The 26,160-nt window shown below is 45.2% G+C and overlaps 1 protein-coding gene across 1 annotated transcript in view; it reads right to left on the reverse strand.

Moving 5' to 3' along the window:
* LOC126106270 (mucin-19-like) overlaps positions 1–26,160 on the reverse strand; it is a 267,599-nt gene that overhangs the window by 93,699 nt on the left and 147,740 nt on the right. The window contains exons 4-6 of the mRNA XM_049912493.1: positions 16,915–17,391; positions 15,066–15,245; positions 5,542–5,718 (exon numbers count right to left, since the gene is read on the reverse strand). Coding sequence (XP_049768450.1) covers positions 5,542–5,718; positions 15,066–15,245; positions 16,915–17,391 — 834 coding nt within the window. The remainder of the gene's footprint in view (positions 1–5,541; positions 5,719–15,065; positions 15,246–16,914; positions 17,392–26,160) is intronic.

The following is a 26,160-nucleotide window of genomic DNA, read 5'->3' on the forward strand; positions in this document are numbered from 1 at the left end:
GAGAATAGAAGCTTTCGAAATGTGGTGCTACAGAAGAATGCTGAAGATTAGATGGGTAGATCACATAACTAATGAGGAAGTATTGAATATGATTGGGGAGAAGAGAAGTTTGTGGCTCAACTTGACCAGAAGAAGGGATCGGTTGGTAGGATATGTTCTGAGGCATCAAGGGATCACCAATTTAGTATTGGAGGGCAGCGTGGAGGGTAAAAATCGTAGAGGGAGACCAAGAGATGAATAAACTAAGCAGATTCAGAAGGATGTAGGTTGCAGTAGGTACTGGGAGATGAAGAAGCTTGCACAGGATAGAGTAGCATGGAGAGCTGCATCAAACCAGTCTCAGCACTGAATACCACAACAACAACAACAACAATGGTATGTTTAATTGTAGATAGAGAACTTGGCGTAATGTAAAATAATGTTTAGATGTGGGGGGAATCCCCGAGAATGAGAACAGTGTACAGGTTGGCGCGTAATATTGGCAGTTGAAGCTAGTTGGCGTAGCTCTGAGGCGGAACACATATTAAGTGGCGTAAAAGTGACTGCCGGTGTGTGCTACGGTAACGTTGCTAACAAACCATTTAGAAGTGAGCTGAAAACAGATATGGACTTCGTGTATCGTATGGCTACAAGCTAAATGGACACTAAGGCTTGTAAGACGCGGTATTTCGACGGAGATGGGCTGTGAGCGGCAAAATGGTACGGTTTCCCGCTCTGAGGTACATGGCAGCGCATGGTTCAATGCTGCGTTAATTGCGACGAGTTTCTTGTGCCAACGGCGAGGTGTGAAGGGACCAGTAGCCGCATCCAACGGCGTATCGCGATCTCAATAACTGGTAAGGTCCATTGGTGAGCTCACTTCGGTAGCAACGGACTAGAAGTTATCTTACAGGAGTATGATTATGAACAGTGGTGGTTATACCGACGCCATTACCAGCACATTTATATTCCGTTAATCAGTTTGTGTAATAGTCAAAACCAAGTTCTCTACAGTGTGTTAAGTTTGGAGGCAATAATAATTTTGTGGTTAAAATTGCATTCCCCGAGTGTAATCAATTACATAAAGGAAATAGCTCATTATTACCCCATATCCAGTGATTTCTATGTGCTGCAACATCAGTGAAAAGTTATGGTGCGTGAGAATCGGCGTAGCTATATTGCAAGAGAAAATAGTCGAAATTATCGCCGAAATTGCCAGCAGGCGCGCCTTCATGCAACGGATGGAAGATGCCAGGTACTGTGCCACCTCAACTACTATCCAGCTCGATGTGGTGGCTTTTCAGTACATTGCCGTAGTCGGTTCCGTCCGAGCAACGTAATTCTCAATTAGTGTCTTCAGTAACTATATTGACAAGCAGATCTATATTGTTATTTAATAAACGTTCAAGGAAATTGCTGCCACCACAGTACACATTGTGCCTTCAGCACAATGCAATTCAGTAATTACAAATTGTTTAGTTTACATTAACCTAAAACAAGTTCAAGTGTTTATCATGTCTGTTTATGTATTATGAAACGATTTTAAATGAATAATGTCCTCCTGCTAGGCAATATCAAACATATAGAATTAAGTGTTCCCTGTTCAGCCACTTCAAAGAGATTATCCGTGCTACAAACAATCAAATACAGACGTAAAAATAAGTTGGTTACACGCCATTATCATTATTTATTCCAAAAATTCCATGTAGTAGTTGGATCACCATAGGGTGTCTATTCAAACCTATTACACGCGAGAGCCGCTTTCCTGAAGTCCGATGCCGCATGGTCTAATAATAATAATAATACAGTAAATTCGGGTAGTGGCATCGCAACACGAGTGGGCCTTCGGCTCCGAAAGCCCATATCGATGTTGTTGCGTTGAGTGGTTCGCATGCTGGCACTTGCTGTTGGCCCAGCATCGAAATCTGCTGCAATTTGCGGAAAGGCTATAGTTCAGTCACGATGTACGATTCCCTTCAGTCGTCGTTGGTCCCGTTCTTGCAGGATCTTTTTCCGGCCGCAGCGATGTCGGAAATTTTATGTTTTAACGGATTTGTGATATTCACGGTACACTCGTGAAATGGTCGTACGGGACATTGCTACCTCGGAGATGCTGTGTCCCATCGCTCTGGCGCCGTCTCCAACACCACATTAAAACTCACTTACATCTTGATGACCTGCCATCGTAGCAGCAGTAACCGATCTGACAACTGCGTCAGACACTTCTTGTCTTATAGGCGTTGCCGACCGCAGCGCCGTATTCTGCCTGTTTGCGCATCTCTGTATTTGAATACGCATGCCTGTAGGAGTTTCTTTGGCTCTTCAGTGTAGTAATATAGCTACAATTAAAGCTTTGAGTGTACGGTAACAAGCCTATATATCGTATGCTTCAGTGGTGGTCGCTTTAGCGCAGTGAATAACGTCACAGATTCGCAATGACAATTTGATATGATGATAGTCACGTCCCATTCCATCCAAAAAAAAAAAAATTTTTTTAACCTTCGCGTTTTTAGTAGCTTCTAATACTTTGAAGGAAGGTGTTAATTTTAAATTCTTTGTCTGACTTGGTGGTCAGGCCTACACCGTATTGCTAGAGCCAACACCGTGTATCTAGAGGAGGCCGAAATGCACGCGTTTAAGCTCACGCAGACTGGCGTGAGGTCTGGAACAGTTAAAGGAGTTGAGTCTAATACATAAAGTACGAAGCTCTTGGAATACTTAACTTTAATCCATAATTGGAGTACATCGGTCTGATGGTTCATGCTTCATTACACACATAGCAAAGGATAAATGGCGCCTTGCTAGTTCAGCAAATGAGGTAGCTGAAGGCTATGCTAACTATCGTCTCGGCAAATGAGAGCGTATTTGTCAGTGTAGCTTCGCTAGCAAAGTCGTCCGTACAACTGGGGCGAGTGCTAGGACGTCTCTCTAGACCTGCCGTGTGGCGGCGCTCGGTCTGCAATCACTGACAGTGGCGACACGCGGCTCCGTCGTATACTAGCGGACCGCGGCCGATTTAAAGGCTACCACCTAGCAAGTGTGGTGTCTGGCGGTGACACCACAGTTTCAAATTTGTTTGTGGCCTTCAGCCGTGCAATACGTTAATATTTCATGAATTGGACTTTCGGCCGTTCTGTTGTAAGTTTAAAAAGAAATGTCTTGGTTAGAAAAAAATTGTTTACTGATGTGTTTTAATTATAGTTGTCTTTCAGTGTAGGCCTTCAGCCGCTAATTGTTGCCAATTGCATGTCTTTTTTTAAAAAAATTACCTTCTATTTTTAATTGCTTTTGGTTTCTAAGCCAGGCCTTCAGCCATTCTTGTTTCGATGTGGTTTTGGGGCCTTCAGCCCAGAAAGCATCTCAAGTTTTCTTTAACTGGGGCTTCAGCCGTATTGTCTAATTGTGATCCTTTAAAGGAATGTGTAAATAAGTGGTTCTTTGGAAAATAAAGTTGTGAAACTCTCAGTTACTGTTTACGGCCCCATCCACAATCGTAACCTTATCATGTGCGTTCTCCGAGTACCTACCAACCACGTTTCATGTGTATACTATAATCTTCGATGTTAGGTAAATACAAGTGCGCTCTTTTGGGGGATGTGAGTTTGTCTTATTAACATAATCTGCAGAAGACCTTGTACTACTTACAGAAAGATATTTTGCCATTTTTTCAAGTTTTGTAATTGAAGTGTAGGGATTCTGCTACTCAGTAGGAACAGTGATCAATTAAGAATGACCTTACGATTTTACTAAAAGGTGAGAATGATGAAAAATTTTTTGATATGTGGAGAATTATCGTAAATTTGTATCGCACTATTTGTAATGGAAGTTTCTTCAGATGATGTCCTCACTCGCTGGACATAGTACTTTCCTTTTTGCCCTTTAATATTTTCACAGGTATTGCAGTTTTTACTTACCTATACTGGGTGATCAAAAAGTCAGTATAAATTTGAAAACTGAATAAATCACGGAATAATGTAGATAGAGAGGTACAAATTGACACACGTGCTTGGAATGACATGGGGTTTTATTAGAACAAAAAAGAATATAAACGTCCAATAAATGTCCGACAGATGGCGCTTCATCTGATCAGAATAGCAATAACTAGCACAGCAAAGTAAGACAAAGCGAAGATGATGTTCTTTACAGGAAATGCTCAATATTTCCACCATCATCCCTCAACAATAGCTGTAGTCGAGGAATAATGTTGTGAACAGCACTGTAAAGCATGTCCGGAGTTACGGTGAGGCATTGGCGTCGGATGTTGTCTTTCAGCATCCCTAGAGATGTAGGTCGATCACGATACACTTGCGACTTCAGGTAACCCCAAAGCCAATAATCGCACGGACTGAGGTCTGGGGACCTGGGAGGCCAAGCATGACGGAAGTGGCGGCTGAGCACACGATCATCACCAAACGACGTGCGCAAGAGATCTTTCACGCGTCTAGGAATACTTTCTAATAAAACCCCATGTCATTCCAAGCATGTGAGTAAATTTTTACCTCTCTATCTACTTTACTTCGTGGTTTATGAAGTTTTCAAATTTATACTGACTTTTTGATCACCCGGTACTATGGCGAGAACAAGCTGACCAGAATACTGACAAGGGAAAAAGTACGTTGTAGTAGAGCTAATGCGGGAATTTTACGGCCATTTCGTAAACGAACATGGTGATTTACGAGCGAGATACAGCCAACAACTGCCGCTGGAGCGAGCTGCGATCGCTTATACCAGGGGTCTCCAAACTACGGCCCGGGGGCCGAAACCGGCCCGCGAGGTCCGGCAAACAGGCCCGCGTTAGCTGGCCAGACGTCCCCGGTATCCGGCCCGCCAAATATCTGAGGTGGTGCCTACACTGCCAACAACTGAGTTTCGAGGCCTATCGCGACCAATACAACGCGACATTGGCTCTGCTGTTCGCTACAAGACTACATAACTACACTTATTGTTGCGCCGCTTGAAATAACAATGCGTTGACATACTCTACCTTTGTTACATCTTGCAGTAATAGTGTTGCTAACAATGATTCTGAGATTTCGTTAACTTTGCAGGACGCTTTCGTGAAGAATGTGCAGTGGCATACTTTTTTTTCTGTGAAATTCGCCAGAATAAAATACGCCAGGATTTCGGTCGGGTACGTCCACCAATCAAAATTATGTAATTAAATAAAAATCGTAGTTCGTTTCAGTGCTAGCTATTCCCACAACCTTAGATTTTTGCGATTTCATCTTTCCTTTCGCCTTACATTACGGTGATCGTGGAGTGCTAGGGTGCTTTAATCCCACTAGGTACATCTTGGCCCTTATGACTTCGTGGAGGAGTCAATGTGGCCAGCGGACTAAAACATTTGGAGACCCCTGGTTTATACCACATGGGGCACACGTACCGCCTACAGTAGCCCCATCGTTTCTGAGCGTTCGGCAGCACGGTCGGTGTGCGCGACGGCTTAAGACAGAGAGCTATGGAACAGGCAGGGTGACTGGAATGGACGCCTGAAGTGCAGGTGTCCAGCGCACGCCGTCACAGTGGTGGCAGTCAGCAGTGGTGGGTGGTGGCTGCACGTACCTTGGCGAGGGCGTTGAGCGAGGCGACGCGGTGGCGCTTGGGCCCGGACCAGAAGCCGAACAGCCGGATGCGGCGCGCGCGCTGCTCCGAGTCGCTGCCGCTGTCGGCCGGCGCCTGCTTGCGCCGCGACGCCGCCGTCGAGCTCGCCTTCTTCAGCAGGCGGCGCTTCTTCTTCACCTGCGCACCACAACACAACACGCCACCGCGCTCGTCACGCCGGAACTACTACACTGCAGCAGGCCGCACAACAATGGACGTACACAAAACGACAGTACAGTAGTACGGCACTGGGCTGGCTGAGTGACGTCAAGAGACAGGCACGTCCGTGTAAGCGGAGAGCAGTAACAAGACGTGGTTGCCTTCGGTGCGCGGACAGTTCACAGTGGGATGGTTGGTTGGTTGGTTGGTTGGTTGGGGTTGAAGGGACCAAACAGCAAGGTCATCAGTCCCTTGTTTCAAACGTGGCCCGTTCCGATAGTGTGACATCTCAGAACAGTGGGAACGATAAAAGGGAAAAGGCTAAAAACGGGCATTCTTGTTGCCAATGGTAAAAACAAAATGAGTTAAGTCAGCAAGAGAGCGATCCCAACGCTATGCTAGAGGCAGGAAATATCCCACCTCTGAAGCAGAAGAGGCAAGACCAACTGCGACTTAAGGGGCTCCGGAAAGGCTCAAAATCATGAAAAGTTCAATTTTTACGTTTTTGCGTTTTCTGAATCTGCAGACTATTACCTTTTAATAGATATATAATTCATTCAATTCCGAAGACTACAACTATTTTTAAATTTTTTTTGAAATGTGTTCTACATGGGCGTGACCCACTGTGGCGCTGTTAAACTGCTGTCAAATGGTGTTATTATTAACGTCCGTGTTCATCAGGTACATTTTAGTGATGTGAGATAAAGTATGTGTTGTGGCTAAACCTATTTTCAGAGACTTAGCAGCACCTGAACTGTTGAAAAAGTGTATTCACGGAAAAACTCAAAACCCCAATGAAAGTGTAAATAGTGTTATATGGTCGAGAATCCCCAAGACTGTATTTGTTGGAATAGAAACACTTCACTTTGGTGTGTATGATGCTGTTGCGACTTTCAATGATGGCAACATTGTAAGGTGCAAGGTATTTAGAAATATGGGAATGAAGATAGGTTCTAACATGGTACGAACGATGCTTGCTTTTGACAAGGAACGCCTTCGGGCTGCAGACAGGGCTGTAAAGAGTCTAGAAATACAAGCAAGAGTAAACAGGAGGAGGAACAAGAGGAAGCTGGAGGAGGAGTTTGCAGAGGATGAAGATAGTCCATCCTATGGACCTGGAATGCACTAAAAAGTTAATCCAATCTTTTTCGCTCGATTCCCAAAACTTTTATTATCTCATACTAATTACATGTTTTCTAAGGATCTTCCAAACTTATTTGTTTCAAACTTTCAGTAAATGTTACACAGTACCTTCTGCATAATTTAACACAGCCTTTTTCCAAAAAACTGTATATTTTTGAATATATAAATAAAAAATTGCAAAAAATGTTGTGAATTTTCATTACAATTGAAAAAATCATCTTTAATAACTGAACTAAAATTTTGTAAAATCCCTGTGTTAAGTTGTAGCCCATATTCCAATAAATAATCTGTAAAAAGTTCAACTTCCTACCTCAAATACTTTGTGAGGAAAGATGTAATTTATAAGCGTTATCTTAACATTGCAAGTATAGGGCGTTCCGGAGCCCCTTAAAAGGTGCATCCGCTAAAATGTAGAAGTGCGTATGAGAAAAGGAGACTAACCAATCCTAAAAAATGTTAAAAACAGAGTAAAAGGGGAAGAAGAGAGGGTCTCGGCCAGGGAGGGGAGTCCGGAATCTCCAAACACGGCTTACAGTGGGGGATACCCCAACACTCACCGCCCTGCCCCGACACCAGAGATAGATTAAAAACCTTAAAACTGAGAATAAAAACCACTTTCCCGGAGGAAACCGAGAACCAGGTCGACCATCCGGGAATCGTCAGCCAACGTGGAAGGTAAAGTGCGGGGGAGTCTCTGTACTCAGCACGCAGAGGCAAAAGAAGGGGACATTCAACCAAAATGTTGGCTACCGACTGGAAGGCCCCACAACCACAAAGGGGGGTGGCTCATCACGCAAAAGAAAACCATGGGTCAGCCTCGTATGGCCAATGCGGAGAGGACACAGTGTGGTGGAGTCCTTTCGGGAGAGGCGAAAGGAAGAACTCCACGGGCCTGGTGTCACCTTAATCGCACGAAGTTTATTAGACAGGGGAGTAGCCTCACAAGAGTTGGCCCATGATTCTCACAGTGGGAGCATCGGACCTGTTCATCACCGATTTTGATGAGTCTCAGCTATTAAGAAAGGAAGATCGACCGTCGTGTCCATCCGCCAAACTCGCCCTATGCACGGTGTTCACAAAAACGTGTCGAATTCTTCGAGAAGTGGTAGTACTCATAGAAACAAGTAAAACCAGTGCAATAAACACGCCGCGAGGGGGTAGCCGCGTGGTCTCAGGCGCCATGCCGCGGCTCCTCCCGTCGGAGGTTCGACTCCTCCCTCGGGTATGGGTGTCTGTGTTGTTCTTACCCTAACTTATTTTAAGCTAGATTAACTAGTGTTTAAGCCTAGGGACCGATGACCTCAGCAGTTTGGTCCGATAAGACCTTACCACAAATTTGCAAATTGATTATCAGTTTCAAAGAACGGACGTGTAATTATTGCAGTCAAATTCCGGTTCCATATTCCTACACACGGCAGTGTTGTTACAGGGCATGGACAGCTTCAGAGGTTGAGTGACCACTGTGAAGCACGTGCAGACGCCGCGCTATCGGCACCTGACAGGGTTTGGAAGGGCCCTCGTTGTCGGACTACATTTGGCCATCTGGTAGAATCGTGCATAATCCAAATTTATGGAGCATTCCGGTGTGACAGTCGTCTGATTTGGGGATCCGGTCGACCATGCCACACAACCAAAAGTGAGAAGCGCCGCATCGAGCGCCAAGCACATCGTAACCAGTTGCAAGACGCTGCGTCACCCAGCACCACTGGTTGGAGAGTGCCGGCAGCCGGACTGGGGAACTACCGCCCCACGCACAGGCTGCCGATAACAGCGCAACACTAGCCTTGCGCTCGCAGTGGCGCCGTGACCTGCAAGGTCCCACAGGAACTTACCACCGGAAACGCATACTTTCTGATATAAACACGTGTTTATAGCAAGGCCTGTGCGACGCTTGGCTGCCTATATTGGCACACTCGTTGCATTTGGCGCTCCGTCTAATGTGTCGGCAGAGTATAATGATGCCTTACTCACATTACCTACCAGTAGGTGGTCTGCAGTCATTTGTCTGGTTCGAGACGTGTTGTAGGCTACGTTAATTTTCGTTGTGTTTGCGTGCCTTACTGCATAGTACTGTGAACACCGGGTGTGTTACCTTCTTCCAAATGCGGATTCACTTACACTATGAGATCAGAAGTATCCGGACACCTGGCTGAAAATGATTACAAGTTCCTTGCGCTCCCCCATCGGAAATGCTAGAATTCAGTATCGTATAGGCCCATCCTTAGCTTTTATGTCAGCTTCCACTGTCGCAAGCACACGTTCAATCAGGTGCTGGGAGGTTTCTTGGGGAATGGCAGCCCATTCTTCACGGAAAGCTGCGCTGAGGCCTGGCACCAAGTCGGCGTTCCAAAACATCGGGAAGGTGTTCTATAGGATTCAGGACTCTGTGCAGGTCACTCCATTACAGGGATGTTACTATCGTGTAACCACACGGCCACAGGTGCTCGATCGCCACCCCCGAATTGCTCTTCAACAGTGGGAAGCAAGAAGGTGCTTAAAACATCAATGTAGGCCTGTGCTGTGATAGTGCCACGCAAAACAACAATCCACGAAAACCACCACCGCACCATAACACCACCGCATCCGAATTTTACTGTATTCTCACGTCCTCCCTACATCTCATAGTAATTGCAGTGGATCCTGATGCAGTTTGGAATTCTTGTTTGATGGTCTGGATAGATGTCTGCCTATTACACATTACGACCCTCTTCAACTGTTGGCGGTCTCTGTCAGTCAACGGACGAGGTCGGCGTGAAGGCTTTTGTGCTCTACGTGTCCCTCCAAGATTCCATTTCACGATCACCTCGGAAACACTGGAGCTAGGGATGTTTAGGAGTGTGGAAATCTCGCGTACAGACGTATGACACAAGTGACACCGAATGAGCTGCCACATTCGACGTCCGTGAGTTCCGCGGAGGGCCCTGCTCTCTCACGATATCTAATGAGGACTGAGGTCACTGATATTGAGTACCTGGCTGCAGGTGGCGGCACAAAGCACCTAATGTGAAAAACCCAGGCTCTGGTCGTGTCGGGATACTTTTGATCACATAGTGCACGTGTCTGCTGTTATTGCGCTGTCTGTACGTACAAATGATGCAATACATTTACGTTTTCTCTCTCCCACCACTTGTTAGCAATGGAAGCCAGTTACTCGACAAGAGTTGGGTTGTTTGGGGAAGCAGACCACAGAGCGAGGTCATCGGTCTCATCGGATTAGGGAAGGACGGGGAAGGAAGTCGCCCGTGCCCTTTCAAAGGAACCATCCCGGCATTTGCCTGGAGAGATTTAGGGAAATCACGGAAAACCTAAATCAGGACGGCCGTACGCGGGATTGAACCGTCGTCCTCCCGAATGCGAGTCCAGTGTGCTGACCACTGCGCCACCTCGCTCGGTTTACTCGGCAAGAGAGTTGGCGGATACGATATGCCGCTATGGTAATGGGCGTAGCCTGCGAACCCGTGCCCTCCACGCTGAAAGATACCTACAGCGCAGAGTGGCCTGTGATAAGCTGTTTGGCAGGCTTTTCCGGCGTCTGAGGGACACAGGTAGCCTTGCCCCTAACAGTCCGCACGCCCGCCATTCAGGAGCGTGTGCTACGTTCCGTGGGAGAAACTCCTAGTACCAGTGTACGGTGGTTAGCAGCACCAGAAAGTGTGTGTCTGTATCTTACCTCGGGGTGTACTTCACGAACAATTGCTGTACCCGTATTATCTACAGCGCGTCCAGGCCCTAAGGCCGCAGGCGACGATTCTGTCGATGGCCGTTGCAGAAGTGTGCCGCAGATGCACTGTTCACACCTAATATTTTGTTTACCGATGAGGCAGGGTCCACAAGAGACGGTGTTGTGAATGTCCATAAGCAGTATGTATGGACAGATGGAAATCTCTAAGCAGTTGAGGAAAGCGAGCATCAATACCGGTTTTCATTCAACGTATGGAGAGGCTTACTTGGCGACAGATTAACTGGTACATACCTGCTACCACAAAGTTTAAGTGGAGCGCATTACTTGGGCTGTCCCATTATTGTATTGCCTACCTTGGTGGAAAATGTGCCATTCCAGCAACGAATACATATGTGGTTCATGCACGATGGCGCACCAGCACACTTTCGTCACCATGTGCGCGAACGTTGACGCAGACATTTCAGGATCGCTGCATTGGTCGTGAGCAGTGGGGGGGCGGCACATCTTGGCATACTCGTTCCCCAGACGTCAACCCTCTACACCTTTTATTGTGGGGACACTTTAAGGATTTTGTGTACGCCACTGCTATCAACCAAGTGCGGACACTTCAATGCGTGCCGGCAGGTAGAACAACAACAACAACAACAACAACAACAACAACCATGTACACTTCAAGGGATGCGTCGTACCTTACGCTGGAGGGTAGAGGGGCGCACAGTCATGAATGGACGCCACGTTGACCACCACCTGCTAACACGTGTTTATCGCAGAAAGTATGCATTTACGGACCCATGTGTACTGGACTCATTTTTATTTCGATGAGTACTACCACCGCTCAGAGTATTCGTCTCTTTATTTCGAACATCCTGTATCTGTGTGGTGTCTGTTCTTTCGGTCAAGTCCGAAAGAGTACGCACCACTTAAGATATATGTAACAATGATTTGTTCAGTGCAGAAGCATGCCAGGTTCGAACTCTGCGGGAATCGGCGAAGTGCCGCAAGTAATGAGGACAGTGGGCAAACAGTACTACATTAGTAGTGTGTGGACAAGTTTAGAATTTGAGTGTGACGGGAGGACGGGAGGCGTGCCCCGGTGGTGCGTGCAATTGCGGTGGCCACTGTGTCCGGAGGGCGCAGTGGTCAGGGTGCGTCTTCCAGTAAGCACGAGACCCGGCTTCGAATCCCAGTCCAGCACAAATTTTCGATCTCCGCCATTGATTTAAGTCAAATCAATGGTCACTCGCAGCCAATCTTTGTAATTATTCATTCGTGCCTGAATTCACAGTGGTTGCTGGATCAAAATGGTGTGTGTTCTTTCGCACACGTTCGAAAGAGCAGAAGCCACATATATAAGTCGTACGTATGTTGTAGAGGGACCTGTCCCAAGTACCTAGACAGTGGCAGCCTCTAGTTTCCGACAAAATCGATAATGAACTCTTATGTTTACTACGTGCAAAGTGAGACACGTTACGGCCAAGTAAAGGTAGCGCAGCGGCTAACGTACAGATGCAGATCCAGTCTTTGTACTTTTTTTCAAATTTCTTCTTACAGAATGTCATTACACAGTCTATGTCATGCAAAATTATTAAAAAACTGCCACTTTTGCAGTAGTAATTTCATTATTGAATCGTAACTACAGCAAACTTTCTTCAAATACAGATTCCATTTCTTACGGAACAGATTACAGAATCTTATGCTTATCCATTGCGGATATTTTAGAACCGTGACTATATTGAATGTATAAGTAAGTTGTACACAACTGCAACCAGTCACTTTTTTGAATAATAATGCTTTATTACATGAACCGGTTTTCGAACGCTTTCAGGTTCATCTTCAGATGATTTCGGGAGGATCCGGGAAGTTACATCATTACTGGTAGTAGCATAATGCTGGGCCATTTCTATGGCAGAAACATGGGGCACACTTTAATGTATCACCATGACTATAGCTTATGAACACAAGTCTGTGAGTAAAGACTAAAGTAGCTATTACTACCGTCGACAGCAAGTACTTAGTTTCCAAATAAGATACAGACAGAATGCCCTCGATATTTGCCCTGCTATGCAGATATATAGATACGTATACAGATACATGGAGTAAACTAAATGTGTAAGAGACGGTCAAAAACATTCCTTTCTAAGGCCGTACAGTCCAGATTCCCTATTACAATCATGGAAAATCGCCATGAGAATTGAGGCAATCATTCCCCTGACGCACGAGGTTCAAGACTCCGTCCTGATGCGTGAAGGATTTCGTAACTACCTGGGGCACATCCTCGTCCGACAGAAGTCGTCCACCCCTAAAAGGTTAACTAAGGGGCCGAAGGCGTGATAATACAGTGCGGAGAGATCAGGACTATACGCAGTGTGCTCGAGTGTCCCCCACTTGACTTTGGCGTAACTTCTGGGTAACAACATTTGCGTTACAGGGAAATGCGTTATCATGAGGCAGCAGCACCCATTGGACTCAACGGTGGTTTTCGACAGATATGCTGCTTCATACATACGAGGGGCATTCAAGTTCTAAGGCCTCCGATTTTTTTTCTCCAGACTGAAAAGAGATAGAAACATGCGCATTGTTTTAAAATGAGGCCGCATTCATTGTCAATACGTCCCAGAGATGGCAGCACCGTACGGCAGATGCAATTTTACCGCCAGCGGCGAGAATGAGAACTGTTTTAAATACTTAAAATGGCGACGTTTTCCTTACTTGAACAGCGTGCAATCATTCGTTTTCTGAATTTGCGTGGTGTGAAACCAATTGAAATTCATCGACAGTTGAAGGAGACATGTGGTGATGGAGTTATGGATGTGTCGAAAGTGCGTTCGTGGGTGCGACAGTTTAATGAAGGCAGACCATCGTGTGACAACAAACCGAAACAACCTCGGGCTCGCACAAGACGGTGTGACAACATGATCGAGAAAGTGTAGAGAATTGTTTTGGGGGATCGCCGAATGACTGTTGAACAGATCACCTCCAGAGTTGGCATTTCTGTGGGTTCTGTGCACACAATCCTGCATGACGACCTGAAAATGCGAAAAGTGTCATCCAGGTGGGTGCCACGAATGCTGACGGACAACCACATGGCTGCCCGTGTGTCACATTGCCAAGCAATGTTGACGCGCAACGACAGCACGAATGGGACTTTATTTTCGTCGGTTGTGACAATGGATGAGACGTGGATGCCAAACAAAGCGCCAGTCAGTTCAATGGAAGCACACAGATTCACTGCCACCAAAAAAATTTCGGGTAACCGCCAGTGCTGAAAAAATGATGGTGTCTATGTTCTGGGACAGCGAGGGCGTAATCCTTACCCATTGCGTTCCAAAGGGCACTACGGTAACAGGTGCATCTTACGAAAATGTTTTGAAGAACAAATTCTTTCCTGCAATGCAACAAAAACGTCCGGGAAGGGCTGCGCGTGTGCTGTTTCACCAAGACAACGCACCCGCACATCGAGCTAACGTTACGCAACAGTTTCTTCGTGATAACAACTTTGAAGTGATTCCTCACGCTCCCTACTCGCCTGACCTGGCTCCTAGTGACTTTTGGCTTTTTCCAACAATGAAAGACACTCTCCGTGTCCGCACATTCACCAGCCGTGCTGCTATTGCCTCGGCGATTTTCCAGTGGTCAAAACAGACTCCTAAAGAAGCCTTCGCCGCTGCCACGGAATCACGGCATCAGCGTTGTGAAAAATGTGTTCGTCTGCAGGGCGATTACGTCGAGAAGTAACGCCAGTTTCATCGATTTCGGGTGAGTAGTTAATTAGAAAAAAAATCGGAGGCCTTAGAACTTGAATGCACCTCGTATTGTTCATTCTTCGATGGGTGTCTACCGCTGTTTATCCTTCGGCAGCCAAGAAAAGAAAAGAAAAGCAGCACGTCGGTCGTGTTTGGACGCATCTGGCGAGGAGGATCAGATCAGTGTTTAACGTCCCGTCGACAGCGGGCTCATTAGAGACGGAGCGCAAGCTCTGATCAGGGAAGGAAACCGGCCGCGCCCTTTCGAAGGAGCCATCCCAGGATCTGCCTGTAGTTAGTTAGAGAAATCACGGAAAAAGTAAATTTGGATGGCCGGACGCAGGTATCAATAGTCGTTCTCCCGAATGCGAGTCCAGTGCGCCACCTCGCTCGGTGGGCATTTGCTAAAAACGTCCCCATAGTTCACCTTTCCCCATTTACCGCACGCAAGTCGGAAGGATACGAATGCCACGCTAATCATTTGCCTAGCTGTCGGTGGTTGTATACCCGCATCAGATTCGCGCTGCACTGCACATACCCTGCAGCCCTCGAATGGAAGATTTTTGACCGTCCGTTAAACAATCGCAAATATCGTACAGTTTGAACAGATCTTTTTGTATTGTGAACGTAATGTGGCATTTCTGACAGTTAGCAAAGCAAGTAAAGGTGACACGGGCTGGCGCAGTATTCCACACACACACACACACACACACACACACACACACACACACACACGCGCGCGCATCGCAACCACGCACCTGCTTGACGCGGCCGGCGCTGGAGGAGCTGCCTGTGGCGACGTCGTCCACGTCGTCGTCGTCATCGCCGAAGTCGGCGTATTCGTCCTCTGCGTCGGCGCCGCCGTCGTCTGAAGAAACACCTTCCTTCTTGGGGAGCGCCTTTGCGGCATCCGGGTCTTCCTTCTTCACCGCAGCCAGCTGCTGTGCCAAAGAGGAAACGGGGATATCAAACAACTTCCTGTTTCTGCTCCCCCAGTGTGTCCAACTCTTCGTCCCCCCGCTCTCCCTGCGTCTCCTCTGTTTCTATGTCTAACTTGGCGACGATGACTGTACGAGCAGGACAACGCTTTATCTCTGTCCATCCCCTCCTGCCCCCTCTCTCCCGTTATCCATCTCCTCGTGTCCCCTCTCCCTGTTCATACCCTCCCCCATCAATATCAGCCATCCATCTGGCGACTATCTGCAAATGGAGCTCCTGGAAAACAAGTAAATAAAGTATGCCCTTCCAGTCCCACACCATGCTCGTAGGGCAGAGCAGCCTGCATGGCAAGGACTGCAAAAGAAACGTTTCTCGCGATATCTCTACTCCTATTGGAGCTGGGCGATGATAAACCCCAAGCAGCTCACTCTACTGAAGTTTGTTGTTTGTGCGGCAGATCTGGTTGAATTCGACCCACACACACACACACACACACACACACAACATATATATGTATATATATATATTTACTGCCGTTTGTGAAAAGTGCAACACAGAGAAGGGATTACCCGAATAGCTCCACAACTGGTGGAAGTGGCGACGGGTGTGCAAGGAATACGTGATACGTAGCGTGAAAGGTAGTGCTGCAGCACTGGCAGTAAGTGATTTACAAAAATGCAGAGGAAAAAAAAACATTGTGATTAAAATTCTTCTGGGTATTATGCCACGTCATTGCTAAAAACTAACAACAATAATAAAGTATTATTTATTATTGTTGTTAGCTTTTAGCAATGACGCGGCATAATACCCAGAAGAATTTTAATTACTATATCAGCCGCGGAAGCCTACGTTCTTATATATATATATATATATATATATATATATATATATATATATATATATATATATATATATATATATATATAAAACTTTGGTCACCAGTGAACTGGCTCAAGTTTGCGCCGCATCAGTCAGTAAGAAGAGGAGGGTAAGAGAGAGAAATTATGCCTCAGTAGAATAGGAGAAGAAACAACAGACGGAAGAGTAGGTGAAGTACTAGGGAGAGAAAGTGGGAGATAAGAGAACAAGATATAAGATGAACAGAGGGAAGGAAGAATGAGGAAGAAGTGTTCTGAATCAAGAATTAATAAAGAAGGAGTAGGAAGAGGGAAAAGTAGGAGAAGAAAGGGAGGAAGGGAGAAAAGCACAAAGAGGAGGAGGAGAAGAAGAAGAAGAACAAAAGAAAAAGAAAAAGAAGAAGGAGAAGGAGCACCATAAACGCAGACCAGGAGAAAGAGGTGGAGGGTGAGGTTGAGAGAGGAGATGGAGGAGGAAGACGAGGACGAGAAAGTGGTACTGATGTAGGAGGAGAAAGAGGAGTAGGAGAAAGAGGAGAAGGGAAGAGGAGAATGAACAGGAAGAGTGGGAGTAGAAACAAGGAGTTTGAGTCGGAAGAAACATAGGGGATGAAGGAATAGGAGGAGAAAGAAGAAGGAAGCATCATAGAGGAGAAAAACGACTAGAAGACGAGGAGGAGGAGGAGTAGGAAAATTCAAAAGGCATCGAGGACCGATAAGAAAGTGAGAGGGGTGGAAAGAGGAATTAGGGAGACGGAGTCTCTGCGCACACAGCAGTGCGAGCAGAGCAGAGAAGCAGTCAGCTGCGCACCTTCTTGACGGACTTCCTGCCGTGGAGAGCCAGGGGCGAGGACGCCGCCGAGGACTCGTCGTTGGCGGAAGACGGCGACGAGGCGGCGCCGGCGGCGGCGGCGGCGGCGCTGACGGCGGCCAGCTTCTCGCGGATGCGCGTCTTGAGCGTCTTGAGGCTCTCCTCGTCGGACGTGGCGACCGCCTCCGTCTTGACGGCGGCCGGCGTGGCGGGGGCGGCGGCGGGGGCGGCCGCGGGGGCGGCGGGCGTGGCGGGCGCGGGCGTCGTGCTGCCCGAGTCGGCGGCCTCCTCCTGCTGCTGCTGGTTGCGGCGGAACTCCTGCTGGCGCAGCAGCAGCAGGTCCAGCGTGATCTCGTCCGACGTGGAGGAGTCGTCCTCCGGCTGGCTGCCGGCCGCCTCGCCGCCCTTCTGGTCGCCGGGGGCCGCCGCAGACGCCTCCACGGCGGAGTCCGCGGGCGAGGGCGTGGCCGCGGCCAGCTGCCGGGCACAGGAGGGCGCGCACAACGTGAAGACGCCACCGACACCCACGGGCATCCGCTCACATTCAAAAATTGCCGTCCTTGATGTACTGGCTTAGTGGACAGGTTCGTAGCGTTTTCCCGCTAGTTTAATAACCCCACATAAAATGAGACAGGCGAAATACCCTCAGACTTCAGGAAGAATATAATAATTCCACCCATAGCAGTAAATTTAATTTCACTACTAATTATTGGACAAATACTTCTATTAATCCTCGAATCAGCAGTAGCTACAATTCAAGCTTATGATTTCTAAATTTTAAGAAGTTTATCCCAAAGAAAGCAGGTGTTGACAGATGTGAAAATTACCGAACTAACAGTTTAATAAGTCACGGCTGCAAAATACTAATGCGAATTCTTTACAGACGAATGGAAAAACTGGTAGAAGCCGACCTCGGGGAAGATCAGTTTGGATTCCGTAGAAATGTTGGAACACGTGAGGCAATACTGACCTTACGACTTATCTTAGAAGAAAGATTAAGGTAGGGCAAACATACGTTTCTAGCATCTGTAGACTTAGAGAAAGCTTTTGACAATGTTGACTGGAATACTGTCTTTCAAATTCTAGAGGTGGCAGGGAGCGAAAGGCTATTTACAATTTGTACAGAAACCAGATGGCAGTTATAAGAGATGAGGGACATGAAAGGGAAGCCGTTGTTGGGAAGGGAGTGAGCCGGCCAGAGTGGCCGAGCGGTTCTATGCGCTACAGTCTGGAACCGCGCCACCGCTGCGGTCGCAGGTTCGAATGCTGCCTCGGGCATAGATGTCTGTGATGTCCTTAGCTTGGTTAGGTTTAAGTAGTTCTCAGTTCTAGAGGACTGATGACCTCAGATGTTAAGTCCCATAGTGCTCAGAGCCATTTGAACCATTCTTTTGAAGCTAGTGAGACAGGGTTGTAGCCTCTCCCCGATGTTATTCAATCTATTTATTGAGCAAGCAGTAAAGGATACAAAACAAAAATTCGGAGTAGGTATTAAAATCCATGGAGAAGAAATAAAAACTTTGAGGTTCGCCGATGACATTGTAATTCTGTCAGACAGCAAAGGACTTGGAAGAGCAGTTGAACGGAATGGACACTGTCTTGAAAGGAGGATATAACAAGAACATCAACAAAAGGAAAACGAGGATCATGGAATGTAGTCGAATTAAATTGGGTGATGCTGAGGGAATCAGATTAGGAAATGAGACACTTAAAGTAGTAAAGGAGTTTTGCTATTTGGGGAGCAAAATAACTAATGATGGTCGAAGTAGAGAGGATTTAAAACGTATACTAGGAATGGCAAGGAAAGCGTTTCTGAAGAAGAGAAATTTGTTAACATCGAGTGTAGATATAAGTGTCATGAAGTCGTTTCTGGAAGTATTTGTATGGAGTGTAGCCATGTATGGAAGTGAAACATGGACGATAAATAGTTTAGACAAGAAGAGAATAGAAGCTTTCGATATGTGATGCTACAGAAGAATGCTGAAGATTAGATGGGTAGATCACATAACTAATGAGGTGGTGTTGAATAGAATTGGACAGAAGAGAAATTTGTGGCCCAACTTGACTAGGAGAAGGGATCTGTTGGTAGGACATGTTCTGATGCATCAAGGGATCACAAATTTAGCATTGGAGGGAGCGTGGAGGGTAAAAATCGTAGAGGGAGACCAAGAGATGAATACACTAAGCAGATTCAGAAGGATGTAGGTTGCAGTAGGTACTGGGAGATGAAGTAGCTTGCACAGTATAGAGTAGCATGGAGAGCTGCATCAAACCAGTCTCAGGGTGAAGACCACGACAACAACAGACACTCTCCTTCACTACTTACAACAGCCTGTCAACAGTGGGGCAAATTTTCGAATCCGCGACTGTAGATACCAAGTTTTGAGGCGTAGAACTCTGAGCCATGTTCGGAGCGCAAGTCCATCCCGAAAGGAAATTCCTTGGATGCTGAACGACAGAGAGCGCAAAAGGCGAAAATTGAGGGTGCAAGATGAGGTGACTAGGTGAGTATGCGGTGACTTCTGAACGCAGCTCCTGCACAGCGTTTTTTCTTAGCACACCAGAACGCGGGTGGCCGTTGCCGTGGAGTGCCATCACTTCACTTCACGCAGTCCTCTTGGTCGTTGTTCTCGGATTGCGTCTGCCAGACGTCTCAGTCACTGAAAATGAATGTTAGCAGCGATGGCTAAACCTCGCTCACGCTGTTCCTAGAACACCACACCGTCGCAGTTCCACATGCAGGACATTATCTTACGTGGATGCGCACAGGCTTTATACGGCGCGTTGCCGTTTTTCTTCCCCTATGCTAGCATAAAGGCATTATTTCTTGTCACCAGTAACGATGCAAAACAGAAAACGAAAAACCATGATTTTTGGATACCAAAACTACCAAATTCGGTAACATGTCAAGATGCTCTGATTTAAGTGTCTCTTAAGCTGCAAGGTAAGTTGAAATGCTAGTTCCCTTCTTATACATCCCTAACTTCTCCCAGTTCATATTCACTTTTTTGTGCTACGTTAGGAGCTTTTTCCATACTGGTTCCCATATCTAACTTTGCCATATTTTGACATAGACCGCCATAACTTCGCAATCGATGTAGATTTTTGTTCACTCAGGCGACTCCTCGTCTGTGACGGAACGTCACACAAATCGACATTTCGAGAAAAATGAAAAGGGTTTTTTATGTGTTAAAAAATAGTGACGCGTGAACTACAAATTATTGGAATGCTCCGTCTGTGTGCGCGATGAATATCAAATATTAAAAAGTATAGTATATTATCTGTAAAGCTTGCGAACATAGAGTAAATATCTCTGGAGTGAGCATTCACATGCGCAGAACGGATTTTGTGTTGTCAACATACATTGCCGTCCTGGTCACGTGTTCTTGGGACGTCGTGTGCATGTCCATATAGCGCCCTGTATATTTAGAATGTTATACATCCCTAGTACAGACGGATTCTTTTCGTACGTGTCGTGGATTATTTATATATGTTGCGCACACATTTTAACAGTATCCTTTTGATACCGGGAATAAACCAGCTACGTAACTTTTAAGGGCAAGTGATATTGCATTCTGGTTCTTTGTGATAGGTGTCACAGTTCAGATGCACTCTATTTTTGGTAGTTTTCGGTATTTTTTTTTGTCATCAGTCTACTGACTGGTTTGATGCGGCCCGCCACGAATTCCTTTCATGTGCTAACCTCTTCATCTCAGAGTAGCACTTGCAACCTACGTCCTCAATTATTTGCTTGACGTTTTCCAATCTCTGTCTTCCTCTACAGTTTTTGCCCTCTACAGCTCCTCCTAGTACCATGGAAGTCATTCCCTCATGTCTTAGCAGATGTCCTATCATCCTGTCCCTTCTCCTTATCAGTGTTTTCCACATATTCCTTTCCTCTCCGATTCTGCGTATAACCTCCTCATTCCTTACCTTATCAGTCCACCTGATTTTCAACATTCGTCTATAGCACCACATCTAAAATGCTTCGATTCTCCTCTGTTCCGGTTTTCCCACAGTCCATGTTTCACTACCATACAATGCTGTACTCCAGACGTACATCCTCAGAAATTTCTTCCTCAAATTAAGGCCGCTATTTGATATTAGTAGATTTCTCTTGGCCAGAAATGCCTTTTTTGCCATAGCGAGTCTGCTTTTGATGTCCTCCTTGCTCCGTCCGTCATTGGTTATTTTACTGCCTAGGTAGCAGAATTCCTTAACTTCATTGACTTCGTGACCATTAATCCTGATGTCAAGTTTCTCGCTGTTCCCATTTCTACTACTTCTCATTACCTTCGTCTTTCTCCGATTTACTCTCAAACCATACTGTGTACTCATTAGACTGTTCATTCCGTTCAGCAGATCATTTAATTCTTCTTCACTTTCACTTAGAATAGCAATGTCATCAGCGAATCGTATCACTGATATCATTTCACCTTGTATTTTAGTTCCACTCCTGAACCTTTCTTTTATTTCCATCATCATTGCTTCCTCGATGTACAGATTGAAGAGTAGGGGTGAAAGGCTACAGCCTTGTCTTACACCCTTCTTAATACGAGCACTTCGTTCTTGATCGTCCACTCTTATTATTCCCTCTTGGTTGTTGTACATATTGTATATGACCCGTCTGTCCCTATAGCTTACCCCTACTTTTTACAGTATCTCGAACAGAATTGCCTCTCTCGTCCCTTTACTTTTCCTAAAGCCAAACTCATCGTCACCTAGCGCATTCTTAATTTTCTTTTCATTTCTTCTGTATATTATTCTTGTAAGCAGCTTCGATGCATGAGCTGTTAAGCTGATTGTGCGATAGTTCTCGCACTTGTCAGCTCTTGCCGTCTTCGGAATTGTGTGGATGATGCTTTTCCGAAAGTCAGATGGTATATCGCCAGACTCATATATTCTACACACCAAAGTGAATAGTCGTTTTGTTGCCACTTCCCCCTATGATTTTAGAAATTCTGATGGAATGTTATCTATCCCTTCTGCCTTATTTGATCGTAAGTCCTCCAAAGCTCTTTTAAATTCCGATTCTAATACTGGATCCCCTATCTCTTCTAAATCGACTCCTGTTTCTTCTTCTATCACATCAGACAAATCTTCCCCCTCATAGAGGCTTTCAATGTATTCTTTCCACCTATCTGCTCTCTCCTCTGCATTTAACAGTGGAATTCCCATTGCACTCTTAATGTTACCACCGTTGCTTTTAATGTCACCAAAGGTTGTTTTGACTTTCCTGTATGCTGAGTCTGTCCTTCCGACAATCATATCTTTTTCGATGTCTTCACATTTTTCCTGCAGCCATTTCGTCTTAGCTTCCCTGCACTTCCTATTTATTTCATTCCTCAGCGACTGGTATTTCTGTATTCCTGATTTTCCCGAAACATGTTTGTACTTCCTCCTTTCATCAATCAACTGAAGTAGTTCTTCTGTTACCCATGGTTTCTTCGCAGCTACCTTCTTTGTACCTATGTTTTCCTTCCCAACTTCTGTGATGACCCTTTTTAGAGATGTTCATTCCTCTTCAACTGTACTGCCTACTGCGCTATTCCTTACTGCTGTATCTATAGCGTTAGAGAACTTCAAACGTATCTCGTCATTCCTTAGTACTTCCGTATCCCACTTCTTTGCATATTGATTCTTCCTGACTAATGTCTTGAACTTCAGCCTACTCTTCATCACTACTACATTGTGATCTGAGTCTATATCTGCTCCTGGGTACGCCTTACAATCCAGTATCTGATTTCGGAATCTCTGTCTGACCATGATGTAATCTAATTGAAATCTTCCCGTATCTCCCGGCCTTTTCCAAGTATACCTCCTCCTCTTCTGATTCTTGAACAGGGTATTCGCTATTACTAGCTGAAACTTGTTACAGAACTCAATTAGTCTTTCTCCTCTTTCATTCCTTGTCCCAAGCCCATATTCTCCTGTAACCTTTTCTTCTACTCCTTCCCCTACAACTGCATTCCAGTCGCCCATGACCATTAGATTTTCGTCCCCCTTTACATACTGCATTACCCTTTCAATATCCTCATACACTTTCTCTATCTGTACATCTTCAGCTTGCGACGTCGGCATGTATACCTGAACTATCGTTGTCGGTGTTGGTCTGCTGTCGATTCTGATTAGAACAACCCGGTCACTGAACTGTTCACAGTAACACACACTCTGCCCTACCATCCTATTCATAACGAATCCTACACCTGTTATACCATTTTCTGCTGCTGTTGATATTACTCGATATTCATCTGACCAGAAATCCTTGTCTTCCTTCCACTTCACTTCACTGACCCCTACTGTATCTAGATTCAGCCTTTGCCTTTCCCTTTTCAGATTTTCTAGTTTCCCTACCACGTTCAAGCTTCTGATCTACCACGCCACGACTCTTTGAACGTTATCCTTTCGTTGATTATTCAGTCTTTTTCTCATGGTAACCTCCCCCTTGGCAGTCCCCTCTCGGAGATCCGAATGGGGGACTATTCCTGAATCTTTTGCCAATGTAGAGATCATCATGACACTTCTTCAATTACAGGCCACATGTCCTGTGGATACACGTTACGTGTCTTTAATGCAGTGGTTTCCATTGCCTTCTGCATCCTCATGTCGTTGATCATTGCTGATTCTTCCGCCTTTAGGGGCAATTTCCCACCCCTAGGACAAGAGAGTGCCCTGAACCTCTATCCGCTCCTCCGCCCTCTTTGACAAGGCCGTTGGCAGAATGAGGCTGACTTCTTATGCCGGAAGTCTTCGGCCGCCAATGGTGATTATTTATCAAAATTTAGGCAGTGGCGGGGATCGAACCCGGGACTGAAGACGTTTTGATGATGAATCGAAGACGCTACCCCCTTTTTTTTTTTTTTTTTTTTTTTGTAATGTCATTTTGTTCGCTTTTGTTCGTTGAATCTGCTCGGGGCGGACGTCGTAAGACATCCGTTTTTAAGTTCGTTGTTGATCGATTAACTCAGTTTTTTTTGTTACAGAGGGCTGCTAACCCTCTGACCGAACACGCTGAGCTACCGCGCCGGCTCCCTAGACCACGGGTCTATGATATGGCATTTTATAGTATTACAGAGCCTGACATACATTTTTTGCAGTGACAGTCTTGCAAAACGACTTGACAGTACGCGAGTACTTTTGCATGTGTCCGAAAAACACCGAATTAGCGACTATATCCCTGCTAATTATCCTTTTTTCTGCTATTTCTGCGTATTTATTTTCTCGTTTTTGCGACCTAAAGCACAATTTTTCTTACTGGTGACACTTTGAAGTATTTATTTAACGCATTTTACGTACTTGCTCCCAGTTTATTAAATAAATAATAGACTGAGTAACAAGGGGGCAAAAAGGCGATTGGAGAATAAATGTACTGTAAAGCAAGTACAGTTGGTCATGTAACAGTCAACCCATATAACACCATTAAGGGAAGTGGAAAGTGACACAAATGAAAGAGTTTGGGGACGTGTTTAGTAATATTTTACGCTTCTTAATCAAATGGTGAAGAAAATAATTTTAAGGTAAAATACACCAAAGAAGATGAATGTACTTTGATTAGGTACCTTCAGCCACACACGCCCAAATTTCTCTCTGTCTAAACATTCCTCTTCAAAGTGTTTTGAACATACTTTGGAATATTTTGTGGGGACAAAATTACTCCTGCTTATTTTCTCGAGCCACATCTTTACTCCTTGTTCATCCTTCGGGAAACTAAAATATAAATCACACATAATCATTCTCCATGTCCTAGACACACTTAACATGGTCACCTACTGTAACTTTATATGGTAGTAAACAAAAAGGTTTGGACACAGGTATTATACGAGGACAGTTACAGAGTCCCACCCTATTGAATTTGTCTCCCGTCTTTCAAATCTATATACATAATCGACAAGTCACTGATAAATGCATGGAGGATAGCATTTGCTGAAACAACTAACCACTCCCTTTCCTGTTCCACTAGCTAATTTACGAGAGGAAGCGATTTTTTGTAAGCTTTTGTACCAGCCGTAATATCTATTACATAGTCATAAAATTGTAGGAAAGTAGGTCTACAGAATCAAGCCTTAATTATAATGCGTCTCGAAATTTTTAAACATATACGTACAGTGTCTCTTACTAATGTGAAAACTATAATTATAGCTATATGGTATGTACCAATGAAAAGTTACTATCCTTCCGTTCACATATTTTTCTTTGCATCCGTAGCAACAACAGTAATTCACCATCGCTATTACACTATCAACAAACGGTGAAAAAACAACAGAAACTCTTGATATTACAAACTTCAAACTCTGCGGAAAGCACACACGCCTAGTGAAGTCCCGAAAACACGTGACAATCCTGGTTTGATGTTGAGAACATGCGCAAAATGCAATGCTTGCTCCAGAGATATTTACTTTATGCTTGCGAACAGCGATGCGTTTAACGGATAGTCTTTTGTTTATAGTATCTGTGTAATGTAGATCAAGAAGATCAGATATAAAGTTTTTGGGTTAGATTTTTCTTCCCTACCTTGTTTCGTCTAGCTGAAGGCCGCCATTGTCTCACAGTCTGATATTTAATGTAAGTCTGTGTATAGTTTATCAGAATATATGTCCAACTGTTTTCAGAAAGTGTTGGTTATTGAAGTAGTGAGCACCTCCCATAATAACCATCAGTAACTGTAATTAGTAGCTCTATTTCAGAATTTCGTGTTGCGGGGAGCTCTCTTTCCCTAGCAGCATTTGGTCGGCCATTACGCTGACGATATTTTTTAGGTAGAAATTCAGTCCGTAATATTAAATGTAAATGCGGAAGACTTCTCTATTTTGATCTTTTAATAGTTTCAAAGCTAGTAAAGTAAAGACAAATTCCATTTATTAATGTTTTCGTACTGAATGAGTTCAGTATGTTTAAGATTGGCCGCTTAACGGCAGATTAGATTCTCCTCAGTTTTTGCCTTGCAGATAACAAATAGTAAATACAGAAAAATATTAGGTTTAATAAGCATAAAAAAACATCTCACTTTCTATGTGCAGGTTGGTACGTAAATGACCAGTAGCCCTGAGAACCAAATTCATCATTACACTTTTCGTAAAAGCACGCATATATTCTCTCCATAATAGCAGCGCTCACGCGAACTATCTGTTAGAAGGCGGTGAGTCGCGCTGTATGTATAAAAATATTATTTCGTGCGTACTTCGGAATAGCCGATGTCCGTACGTATGTCATCGTGGTATTGGGTTATTTCAGAGTCTCATGCTAGCC

Source organism: Schistocerca cancellata, chromosome 10 (genome assembly GCF_023864275.1).
Source record: "Schistocerca cancellata isolate TAMUIC-IGC-003103 chromosome 10, iqSchCanc2.1, whole genome shotgun sequence".
Classification (NCBI taxonomy): Eukaryota; Metazoa; Arthropoda; class Insecta; order Orthoptera; family Acrididae; genus Schistocerca; species Schistocerca cancellata.